The sequence below is a fragment of the Phodopus roborovskii genome, unplaced genomic scaffold (genome assembly GCF_943737965.1).
Source record: "Phodopus roborovskii unplaced genomic scaffold, PHOROB, whole genome shotgun sequence".
NCBI classification, from domain to species: domain Eukaryota; kingdom Metazoa; phylum Chordata; class Mammalia; order Rodentia; family Cricetidae; genus Phodopus; species Phodopus roborovskii.
This window is the reverse complement of record NW_026126460.1, coordinates 23,837,446-23,850,604: the sequence shown is the minus strand read 5'-3', so window position 1 is coordinate 23,850,604 and position 13,159 is coordinate 23,837,446. Positions and strand designations below refer to the sequence as shown.

The 13,159-nt window shown below is 43.3% G+C and overlaps 1 protein-coding gene across 1 annotated transcript in view; it reads right to left on the bottom strand.

The window, feature by feature from the left end:
• Positions 1-13,159, bottom strand: part of Sgpp2 (sphingosine-1-phosphate phosphatase 2) — a 50,511-nt gene that overhangs the window by 21,681 nt on the left and 15,671 nt on the right. Inside the window, exon 2 of the mRNA XM_051190537.1 lies at positions 1,948-2,127. Within this exon, the coding sequence (XP_051046494.1) occupies positions 1,948-2,127 (180 nt within the window). The remainder of the gene's footprint in view (positions 1-1,947; positions 2,128-13,159) is intronic.

The following is a 13,159-nucleotide window of genomic DNA, read 5'->3' as shown; positions in this document are numbered from 1 at the left end:
TAACTGAGTTGATGTCACAGCTGGGAATGGGATTCGTTGTACATAATTACTAGTCTGAATCTTATTTTCCCTAGACTAGCAATCTAATCATCTGAAAACATTTTAAAATCAGGGCAGGTAAGGAGAATATGCCTACAAATACAGCTCTGGGGGAAAGTTTCCCAATAGATAAACAATGTAAATAATACACAGAAGAACTAGGGTTCAGCATTTTACTCTCTCTCTCTCTTTTTAGCCATTTAAAAATATTTATTGAATATTGGAATCAGAGTTATCACCTATACCCTGATGACCAACCCTTATGGCCACACAGAACACTCCTCATACTTCCAGCTTCCTAAGGAGGGCAGCCCAGAGAGGTTCTGATGGAGCCTGCTGCGTTACAAAGATTCTCTCTTATAACCAGGACAGAGACATATAATATACCTGGTTTGATTACTAACGTGCTGATCCGTAGTGATATGAACAGACACACCAGCATCTGCAGCAGACACAGTGCTGGCCCACCCACTCACTAGGTCTTCACATGACCTTAGGATGTAGGTTCCATATTAGTCCTGTTGTATAAACAGTGATGCCTGATACGATGGTATGATGGTAAATCAATGCCACAGTTAGTCATGACATTTGCTCCTCACAATAGGAGCCAGAAAGATGTGCACCAAATCACATAGCCAGTGGTTCAGTTAGAACCAGTAGCCATTATCTTCTGTTCTTTCCCAGGTGACACTAAGTCTGGTAACTCTTGGTTGAAAATATCCTTAAACACGATCCTCCTATCTCAGTCTCTTGAGTGCTGGGGTTACAAGTGTATGTACCCTAGCTGGCAGTTTCTCTTTCAAGAGTTTTCATTGACTCTGCATACTGGGCTGAGCCCACTGTGTCCTTCTGGGTAGTAGAGTATGTGTGAAACCCAGCTCAACTTAAACAGTTCTGGGAACCCCAGATACTTCGGGTCCTGGCATGGCATTTTAACAATTTACAACACAGCAGTCAAACAGCTAGCTGCATACACTCCTTATGAATGTCCTTGTCCCACTGAGGAAGCGCATCTCTGTCCATGTGATCGGGAAGAAAACTAGAGGTAGAGCTGAGATCTGACCCAGCTCTGGCCTCTTCCAACCACGCTGGCTGAATGATGAACCCTGGAATATGGAGCAGCTGCGGCTATCTGGGGTAAAGAGCAGGATTGCTGTTTAGCTATAAGACCACCAGATTGGATGAAATTTAAAACTTGCAACAGCTAGTGAAATACAATTCTTGAAATTAAACTCTAAGTTAAAGTGATGTGTCTCCAATAATAGAAAGAAAAAAAAAATCTTCCTCGAAGCAATCTCATAACTCTGAAAAGATCTTACTATAATTATCGTCTAAGCAGATATTAAATGAAATTCTTCTATTTTCAACACTTATTAATCTCCTGTCATGTATATGGTTCTTAAAAAAAAAACCACCAAGGCATCATTTCTAATAACTGGTCCCTAACCAGGGGCAGAGTCATCTTGGAAGGTAATTTGGAGTACCTGACTCTCTTCTGCCCCAGGCCAGGAGAGTCTGGCAGAAGGATTTGGTTGGATCATCTTTGCCCTGGAGGATCATTTATGAAGATCATAAACCCTTTGTGTCTGTTGCACGTCTGTCTAGGCAAGAACTCAGGGAAACAGTTCATGCGGAGATGATGGCAGGTAGCCCACACTATGCTCTCCATTCTGGGCCCATCCTCACCCAAAGGCATAGTCTGATTGGGGTGCTTGGGTGCTAAATTAGACAGTCCCTTTATGAAAAAATTATCAACATCCCTGTAGGTTCCAGACTACTTACATTTTTTTTAACCTCATACTCCTTAATGCCCCTCAGAATAGCTTTAGGAGAAATTCTGAAAGCTCCTCTCTCTCTTCCTCAAGCTACAATTAGAAGGGGAGGAATATGGAGGGGGCCCCACCTTACCTGGTACCTGTCCATGGTAGAGATGAGGAGGGTGAAGGAAATGGCAGTGGCTGCCATGGCGTGGGTGGATGGCATTCCGTATTCTGCAACCACTCTCTTTTCAAGTCTCACAACGGGAGGGGACGAGGGCCGGGGCCACTTCAGGATGTCCTTGGCCACCTGACCAATGTACATCACCAACTGTAAAGCCAAAGACCTGAGATAAATATACCCCAGTAAGGATGGTAACTATACCTCTAAACGTCCATTATCTGCAGTTCCAGTGTACCCGCTCGAATCTCCGGGGATGTATTGTTTTGTAGGGTACCGGTGATCCAGACTCAGGTCTTCATACATGTACAGCAAGCGCTTTGTCACATGTGTCATTCCCTCAGCCTCTTTTACTTATACTTAACAAACACTTCCGTAGCTTATGTGTGTGTCACGGGCCATTCTCTGCCAAGCCGGGAGTCTTCAGAAATCACACCTCAAGCTACTGTTTGAGGCTACCTCCAGCTCAGGAGTAGTCTGGACCAGAGTGAGCCTTGTACTCAAGTCAGACAACAATCGTGTAACCTTTAAATGCTCTCACTGTAGCTGTCTTCTTAACAGTTTTAAGCTTTAACCGCAAAAGTAACTGTTCTCCTAGAACATTTCACTAAGCATTTTTTGTTTTCACAAGCTGTTGTCACTCCTGGTAGATGTAGGGAAGATGCCAGATATAATTAAATTTCATTTAGAAAGCTATAAAATAAGTAGTGGGGGAATTCTGAAACTGATAAAAATGACTAGTCAACCTGGAATTTGTTCAAAACAATTTTTTCCCCATGAGGCCACTGATTGAAGAGATTTTCCCCATTGTTTTAAAACCTTTTTAAAAAAAAATTGGTGTATTTATTTTATGTATATGAGTGTTTTACTTGCATGTATATATCTGTACTATGAGCTTGGTGATTGCAAAGTTCAGAAAAGGGCATTAGATTCCCCGGAACTAGAGTTACTGATGGTTGGGAGCTGCCCTGCAGGTGCTGTGAACCAGCCCAGGTCCTCCGAAGCACTTAACTGTCAAACTATCTATCCAGCTGCCACACGGCCTGGATTTGCTGTTCGCACTCTCTAACACTGAGCAAGTGAGGCTGCTAACCACAGCCTCATTTGCTTTGTCAAAGAGCTTTATATGGCCATCCCATGACCTACGATAGAGGGGATAAGAGCAGCATGGCTACCCAAACCCAACCTTTGCAACTCATAGTCCGAGGGTTTGTAAGGACTCTACCACTGAAAGTGGGCCCCTCTCTGCCCCTTTACTCTCCCTTTCCTCTCTTCCTCCCTCCATCCCTTCATTCCTTCCTTCTTCCCACCCTCCCTCCCTTTCTTCCTCCATACCTCCCCTTCCAGTCTTTGCTACTGCAGGAGCTCAGCACCTCTTTCTGGCAAAAGACTCTCCTGCATAGGTCAGCGTGTCAATGGCTTTAGTCATGAACCTTCTCATCGTAACTATGGCAATAGTGTCCACGTTGCCGCAGCTAACATTTAGCTTGTGGTGAACGGAGTCATCTTGCTTTGCAATGGAACCCTTAATGAAAAACTATTTTTAAATTATTAGGATTAGCCAACTGATTGCCAGGAACTTCCACATTCTGGTGCTTTCTTTCCACACTTCAAGCAGCAGGTCAATGTGGAGCTGTATCCCCACAGGAGGCACAATGCCTGGGTTAAAACTTAGCAGAGGCTATGGTTCTCAGCAGGACAAATCCCCAGGTTGTAAAGCCTCAGAGACAATCAGTCTGAGTTCCATCATCGTGCTTTCCAATGAACTTTGAAACACAGCCTCTTAAACATCCCTCCTCACCCCCAACATAAAAAAAAGAAAAAAATCAATCAACCAACCAACCAAACAAACAAATAAAACCATCGCAGGCATGAAGGACAAATTCTAGCTCACTGGAAATACTGAAGACTCTCACAGACCAGAAGCCTGAAAATCATGACATGGAGAAAGATTGGGTAACCCGTGCTTGAGCCAAATTCAGTTTTCTTGAAGTTCACAAGTCCCTTTGACTTCATTTCTGTTCTCCTTTCTACACTTGAAGGACAATTAGAATTAGGACAATTGTCCACTTCTCTTAAAAAACACTGCCACACCTACACATTGTTTCCAATTAAAAAAAAATCTAAATAAAAATGCGTACAGTGACAGTTCTCTTTCAACAAGAGAAAACAGACTCACAATCTTCATGACACAGGAAAAGAACCGGCTCACAGAAGAGCTCTGTCCCTGCAACTGCAGCTGAGGACAACCTGATGTCAGCTTGGCCTCCAGTAGGGGAAAGGGCTGCACAGTCTCACCAAACACCACCACCACCAACACGAACCCTGTAGCAGAGAGTTATCCACAGAGCTCTGAGGGTGCACACTCTAGCTGGGGTCCTATGGGGAGTTGATGGGACCTTAGGTTGTGGGGCCTGGTGGGAGGAAGTTAGGTCATTTGAGTGTGCCGTTTCCCCTCTTTCTCTTTGCTTTCTGCTGGTCATGAAGTGAGCGGCTTCCTCTACCAACACATGCTGCCTCACCCACCACAAGGACAAAAAACAAAAAAAAAACAAAAAACAGGGTTCATAGATTTCAAACTTTAAGCCATAATAAACCTTTCCTCTAAGTTGCTTATCTCGGGTATTTTGTTACAGTAGCACAAAGCTAACCCCAACAGTACATGTAGAAAGACACTTTGAAAGACCCTGGGGCTGAACATCAAGGGAAATGGCTTCATTCAGACCAGTGAAGGGAAAGAGATATCTAGGTTCCAAGGACAGGATGAGCAGAGGCTTCCATAGGTGACACTGGGGAGTGTAGTGGGAGGAAGAAGGAGACTAGAACCACTGAACTGAACCAACGAGGCACACCAGCGTACATCCACTAGAATGACTAAGACAAATGGAACCAGACACAGCCAGCAGTGGCAGGAATAAAACATTCTGGAGCTCTTCTTACACACTGAGGAAATCCACATGTACAACCACTCTGGAAAAGTCTGGTAGTCTTTAAAAACATTAAGTATACTTTCACCATGTGATTCATCCAAACCACCCTAGAAATTTACTCCTGACAAATGAGACCATATGTGACACAAAGGTTTCCATATGAATGTTCATTACAGGTATTTTTTTTTTTTAAATAATAGTCCCAAGCTGGAAACAGCTCAACTTCCACCTGAAGGTGAGTAAAATGTGGTATTATCATACAATTGAATGCTAATAAGAAAAAACAAAAACCTGAGCTGTTGACACATATTTACAATAGATATGAAGCTCCAAACAATGCTGCAGAATAAAGCAATAGACAAAGCAAGGGGTACAGCTAACTGCCTCTATTAATATAATATTCCTAACAACATGAGGCGATGTCCATGTCTAACAGATCCCTTTGATACCAAGGGTATAGCTAGGGTAGAGAATCTCAGGAATGGTTGGAGGGAGAGCAATTAAGAAAATATTTCAGAATCTGGGTGAGATACCAGTGCAGTGCAGGCCAGCAGCAAAGAGATTCGGAAAATGTTTTGTGTTGCTTTTCTTTTTAACAATATAAAAAGGTTAAGTAGATTTATAACTGCCAGAACAACAACTAGGGGACATCATGGTAGTAAGACAGAAGACAGAAACTGAAAGAATATGACCCTAGAGCCTAGCAGGTATGTGGAAGTGCTTTTCAGGATGAGAAGAATTTGCCACTAGTTCTCAATATCAGTTGATGCTCTCCAACTTCACTGTGGCCATAGGTACCACTAGCATGGAACAGGAGAAGGCTGGGGATGCAAACCTCATTCTAATAAACAGGACCATGCTACATGGTAAAAAACTGGTTGTGACTCTTGAGTTTCCACCAGGTAAAAAGTCCAATGCAGCACTCTAGTCTGAAGCCTCTGTTGGACAAATAAATACTAAATATATTTCAAAACACAATTTGAATGGGCATGGCATTTTGAAGGATATTCCTGTTGATATGACCTGAAGGAAGGTTGGGCACTGGCTTATTTGAGATTTAGCAGGATTTGTCACTGTTGGGGTAAATGCTGTCCATTGGGTCTGTGTCTTCTGTCTGATACTTCTGTGCCCCAGGAACTGCAGTTGGCACACTCAGGATGCCCCAAGCAGAAGAGCAGGCTCAGAGGCTTGTCTACTTCATATGTAGACATGTCCAAGCTTAAAAGAACACATGTTAAAAAAATGTGTAGTAGGCTATGCCACCCAATACATCTACAGTTAGAATCTAAAAGTGTCAGTATGTCGTTTAAAGAGCTAGTCCTAAAAGGCAAACACACTGTATTATGCTTTTCATATAAATGTCTAGACTAAGTAAGCGCAGAGACAGAAAGTGGCTTAGTGGTCGCCTAGAGCAGGGAGGTCACATGTCTGATATCAGAAGTCAGCTGATCCAGGCTTACTCTGAAGCTCTTGGGCAGAGTCCCCTTCCTTGCCTCTTCTATAGAAGTTTCTGGTGGCTGTGAGCACTTCTTGATGAGTGGCCAGCTCATTACAGTCCCTGAGTCTGGTGTAACACTGCTTCCTCCTGTCTGTTCCAACCGTCTTTCCCTTGTGCGCTTCTGAGGAAATCTGTTGAACTGGCCTAACCAGAGGATCTAAGATGAACATCCCAAGATCCTCCACTTTATGTCCATCAGAAGAACCCTCTTCCCTAAAAGATAACACTCACATGTTCTGGTGTTTAGGATGTGGACTTGTATTTTGGGAGATCACTCTTCAACCCACAAAACTCAGTAAGCAGTTGGTGAGTTACTAAGAAAAACACACTATACTGGTTTGGGAAATAATATGCAGAACAATATAGACAAGGTCTTTTTCCCACAGAGCAAGTGAACGCATATGGCCCAAAGGATGTTTGGCTTCACTACCTTTGATCCGTTTAATACGAAGCGTTATGCTTTACAAACACAGAGTGCAGGGGCTCTGACTCCATGGTAGAGAGTTTGCCTCTCATGCTCCATGGGTTTGGTTCCCAGCCCTGAAGAAAACAAATGGAGGTGGTGTATTTGACAGAACTGAGGGGAAAGAAGTTGAGTCTGAGACTTCAAATGTTTAACATCGTATGTCATTGATTATACTTTAAATTAGAAGTGAGACACAGCTATGTACATATTAGAGTGGCCAAAGTCCAAAAACCTGACAATACCACATGCTGGCAAGGATGCGTAGTAAAAGAAACCCCCGCTCTTTACTGGTGGGAAAGCAAAATAGCAAGAGCACTTTGGAAGACGATTTGCAATTTTATTTTTACAAAGTTAAACATACAAATTTGGGGATAACACTTGGCACTTATCCAAACGAGTAGGAAAATGTATATGCATAAAAACTTTACACATTAGTGTCTATAGAAAGTCTATTCATAATGACCAAAACTTAGGAACAAATTAGATGGTTTTTAGAATATGCATGTATATATGTATGTATACATGCATACACACATAAAAATATTGTGGTACATTCCAAGAATGGAATATTTTTCAGTACTTGAGAGAAATGAGTGATTCGGCCCCCAAAGGCATGGGGCAACCTTAGATCCATATTCCTAAGTGAAAGAAGCTACTCTAAAAAAGGCTCCACATGTGGTTCTAACTATATTACATTCAGGAAGAAGCCAAACTGTAGACAGATCAGTGGTTGCTGGGGGTAGAGACAAGCAGGGGAAAAAAAAAGCAGGCAGAGCAAGTCTCTTTCCGGCAGTGGGACTCTTCTAGTTGATACTCTGATGATGAATGTGTGTCATTGTCCACGGGTCACAACCCAAGGAATAAAAACCATCAAGAATGAAGCTTAATGTCAACTATTAACTTTGGGTGACTAGGATGTGTCAATGTGGGGGTCACAAGTTATCACTGTGGTGTGGGTTGCCCTCAGTAGGCTCAGAGCGTATATGACAACTCTGTAAATTTTTGCCCAGTTTTATTGTCAACCTAAAGCTGACCTAAAAAATTAAAGTCTATTTAAAATTAGAGGACAACTATTTCTTCATTTATGCCTCAGTTAAAGAGTCTAATGATTAACTCAACAGGGCTCACCATGAAGAAAGGACTTCTCTCTGTATTGTTGAAGGCCCTCCTACCTAAAGGGATCCAATTAACTGCTACCATCCATCCTGTTCCTTTGGGATAAGGCCCTAAAGGCCTGGCCATAAAGGCAAAAATCCAGGAGGCAGCAACACAGGAAGCAATTTCCAGTCACTAATGGCTTCAGCAAACCAGCTAGGTCACACTCTATGCTGCTTTGAGATGGCCAGGGGATTGGTAGGATTTGATGACAGACATCAATCCTCTTCCGTTTCCTATTTCTTTTTTTTTTTTTCCTTTCTTGCTTGCTATCTCTTTTTATGTATGTAGTGATTGCATTATGCAGTGCATGTATGCAGTGTGCACATGGGGAAGCCAGAGGTCAATGATGGGTATTTTCCTCAGTTGCTCTCATTTTATCTTTCAAGGTGGGATCACTCACTAATTCTGGAGCTCACATCTTCCCCTACACTGGCTGGCTATCCAGCCCCCAGGATCCACCTGTCTCTTTCCAGACCCAGTACCGGGGTTGGAGGCATACACCACATCCAGTTTTTATGTGGGTACTGAGAACTGAGCTCAGGTCTCTGTGCATGTGTGGCAAGCCCTTTATCACTGTGATCAGGTTGTGCCATGCTCTTAGTTATTCCATATTGGGAGAAAGACTGGCTTTTCAGGCTGTCCCGTGCCACGAGAGACTCCAATCTACAAGCAGCTTTTCATTAGAGTTTTAAGGGTAGATGATGACCGTGTGCCTGGATTCACCTGCAAACAACACCATCTGCCTGGCACCAACCATGTGGCACAGATTGATAAATGACTATTTCCTCAGAGATAGTTGGGGGCACATGGGCATATTAAAATCACATCCCAGAAAACTTGCCCAAGAACTTATTGAACACACGAGACTAAAGAAAGGGTAAACTCCTTTATTTGACCCCATAAGCTGGTGAACATCCACTGCTATGATGGAAACAGTCCCACCAACCTGCTATCTGACATCAAGGACTCCATAATTCCCAAAGCCCACAGCTCAGCTTGGTTGCTGACATACTCAACTGCTGTTCTGCTCAGCATCCTGTTTGCTGGCCTGGACCTGCCATCCATCAGTCTGCCCATTCTGCCCATTCTGCCCATTCTGCCTTAGGACTGGGTCCTGCCCTTTTTACCTCACAAATGGCCTCAACTCTGCATCCTCACTCTCTGTCCTGACTCCAAAGCAGCCTGATTGACTTATAGAGGCAGCTGCTCTCCTGCAGCTGGTTTAGGCTCCTTCTCTTGTCAATGCACGTTTCAGCTCCATTTCTGTCGAATTACTTCTGGAAACTCGTGAAACTCCACTGCAGCCTCTTTAACTTTCTGCATCCATTTGTAACTCAGGTGTGTGTGTGTGTGTGTGTGTGTGTGTGTGTGTGTGTGTGTGTGTGTGTATTTACTGTATGATGCCATATGTGAGTAAATATTAGCAATTAATATTGGAGTAAAGGAACTTGTGTGTTCACCTTGGCTGGATCACCAAGGAAAGTGGGTTATCAGACAAGTTGCTGCCTTTACGTTACTGACATTATGGAAAGACACAATGTGTTCATCTGTGTTCCAAGTTGAGCACACTCATGACCATCAACCCACTGAGTGCTCTCCTGTCCCTAGCCCTTCTGTTACTTCACTCTGCCTACAGCATGAATAAATCACAGGTGAACAGATATGGTTCTCAGAGCAATGGAAGCCCACTGGACCAACTGTCTCAGTGTGAACCTCATCTTCACACTGAAAAGAGCATCCAACATACATCTGTAAGGTTGAACTTAACAAGAAGCTGGGAGAGAAGTTGACTCTCTTTCGCCTAGTGTGCCAGCCTTCTCTTTATTACCACTCAAATGACAACTCTACCGTGTCTAACACACCCTCACTTGGCCTGGCTTTACTTTTCACTGTTTAGGAAACAGAATTCTTGAAACTACTTTGTGACGAGTAAAGCAGAGCCACACACTCACATCTTTCTGGCCATCCCAGCCTGTCCTTCCCACAGAGTACTGCTGGCCCCACATTGTCGGCGAAGCCCAAAGTAGCTGTAGGGCTCTTTCCAAATGACACCTGCACACATCTCGATAAAGTTTTTCTTCTTTCTGTTTTTTGTTTGTTTGGTTGTTTGGTTTGTTTTTATTTATTTATTTTTTTTTTTGGTTTTGTTTTTTGTTTTATTTTGTTTTTTCAAGGCAGGGTTTTTCTGTAGCTTTGGAGCCTGACATGGATCTCTCTCTGTAGACTAGGCTGGCCTCGAACTCACAGTGATCTGCCTGTCTCTGTCTCCTGAGTGCTGGGATTAAAGGCATGCACACCACCACAAAGGGCTGCGTCCCATTTCTTAGTGCATCCAAATCAGGCTCACTCTCCTCATATTCCTGACAGAGGTCATGAGTCAGTGACCAGCCCACTCCTTGGCTTCTGATTTAAGAGAACAAAAACACAGAAATTTGAACAGATGTTTGCGTTATCTGTCTTTTTCAAAAACCCTCTCACTAATGTGAAATGTCCATAGTGAGCAGAAAGAGAGAGGGGTTAGCCCTTTCTTAGTGCTGGGGATGGGAGCACTGGGGTGGGGAAGATTCTTCTGGAACTGATGAAAGCAATCCAGAGATAAATAATGGTGAGTGGCCACATTGCTTCATGAATGTACTGAATGACACACTTTAACAGGTAATGATCATATATATTCCCTGTATATGTGGTGGGTTCTATAAAGACTTTTCATTGAAGTAGAGCAAATACTCAGACCATAAAGTTGATTATTATTGTGGGATAAACATGTGTGTGTGTCTGTGTGTGTGTATGAGAGAGAGGGGGGAGGAAGGGAAGGGGGAGAGGGAGATGAAGAAGGGGAGAGAGGGAGAGGGAAAAGGAGAGAGGAATAGGGGAGACGGTTCTGTGTGTTGTACAAACCTTAAAACCTGACTATGATCCCGCAACTCACATTAAAAACTCAGACTCGGAGTTACACATTTCTAGCCTAGCAGCTATCCAGTGAAATGGGAGGTGGAGCAGCAGAAAGGGCCGGAAGCTCCCGGGCACTATACTCTAAGCTACCTTAGAGTATAGTGTGTAGAATAAACACGTAACCCTTTCTTGGCAAAGTGGAAGGACAGAATCAACTCCTGAAGGTTGTCCTCGGCCCTCAATGGGCATAGAATGCCATGTGTGTTCCACACTTACACATGCTCCGATACAAATAATAATAAAGGGAGAAAGAAATCAGAGATCGGAATGGGCCTCTTCTACGTGTTCTGGAATTCCCTTGTTCCAAAACTGACAATGTTGCTATTGGCAATGCCTGTAAATCCCTATGTCACTAGAAGCAAGCAACTGGGGTTATTAATATTTATCTCCTCAGCCCCATTCAGCATCTCCCCTAGAACCTAGTTCCAAAGAGCACTGAAGAGGTGAGCACAGGACCACATGGGATCCGCCCCCTGAGAAATCATCTCCTCAGCTCCAGGAGTGTGGAAGTTTCTTAATGATCATGTTGTACTTATGGAGTCTACAAGTCCACAACTTCCCAGGCCTCCTTAGCTGGTGGTCCTGCTGGCTTAGAGTTCAGTTTTGTTTTGTTTGTCTGTATCCCTCCTGGAATACACACTGCCTGTAGGCTCCCGTTTTCCTTCAGGGAATGAATTAAAAACAGTTCTTTAGAACATTCTAAAGGCCTACCATCCACCAGGAGAAATTTTCAAATGGTGACTATCCATTCTGACTTCTGGATTTAATTTTATTAATAACAATAATTAAAAAGAAAACAGAGCCCTTTAACTTTGTGTGTGATGGGGGTCTGTACCCATGTGGGGGTATGTGTGTGGGAATCAATGGAAGAGACAAACATCATTTCAGACTAATAAAAACTATACTCAAGCCAGAAGCATCAAAGCAAGGAAATGGAGAAACACCTTACACCACGGGGGCGGGGGGGGGGGATCCCAGAAAGCCAGGCTTACACACCCAAGTTCTACAGAAATACATAAAGTGGCCGACAGGTGGATCTCTGTGAGTTCAGGGCCAGCCTGATCTATCTATACAGCTAGTTCCAGGACAGCCAGGGCTACACAGAGAGACACTGTCTCATTAATATATAGCCAAAGTACACATGGCAGGTGAGAAAAAGGAAATGAACTAATTCAGCTTTGACACTTATTCTTCCCAGTTCTCCATTTGATCAAGTTCAGAATTGCAGATGAAATTTTGAAGAGAAACACCAAAGGTACAAAAATTAATAATGCATTGATGTGGTGTGCACATCACAAAAATCACATCCAAAGCCCCGGACATACAACACTGGACACCTGTGTAGGGATTGTTTTCCGTAGAGTTTTACACAGACATTACTATAATGTTCACATGTGTAGAATCTGACACGTAGACATGTCTCGCCAACAGTAGAGTTGAGTAGAGGAGCTGAACTCGACCTTTCAAATGCCACAGTCTTGTTACTACATCCCATCATCTAGCACCTGATAGACTTACTACACTCTAAATCAGATGGGAGCAAATGCAGGACCTGAAAAAGTAGCCCAAGTTCTATCTTAATGCAGTAGAGCTATCTGGAGCTCACTGGAGGTCACTGGGGGCTGAGTGAGGAAGATGTTCACATCTGGTAAGAAACCTACCAAATATCTGCCACCATTGTCCTACCAAGGAATGGTCCAGAAGGCTGGGGCCAATCCTTTACTCCCTGTTGGGTATACAGCACATCTAAAGCCACCCTCACTGAGGTCTTCAGTCCTCAGAGTCATATGTAACACATACAAAAGTAAAACCACACAGAAGCACACCTCTTTCAAAATGAGCAAACATCGAGCACCCACAAAACCCAGAAAACTGTACATATGCATGATAGGACACTGGCTAAATAAATTATGCACATTTAAACATAATTACAGCTAAATGAGAAAACCAAGATGCTGTGAGAATATATTTAGCTTCTATTTGCATATTTAAAATAGATCTACATATAAATGTGTGTAGGCACAGGAGAAAATGGATGATACATTTGATGGAATTTAGATGGGCATCTGGGGTAGCAAAGAGGCATGCCTTGTATGGTGTATATCTTGTGGGTTATTAAGAGATTTTTGTGCACATAACAACCACCAGCCTTGCCCCCCCCCCCAAACAGCCAAGTTC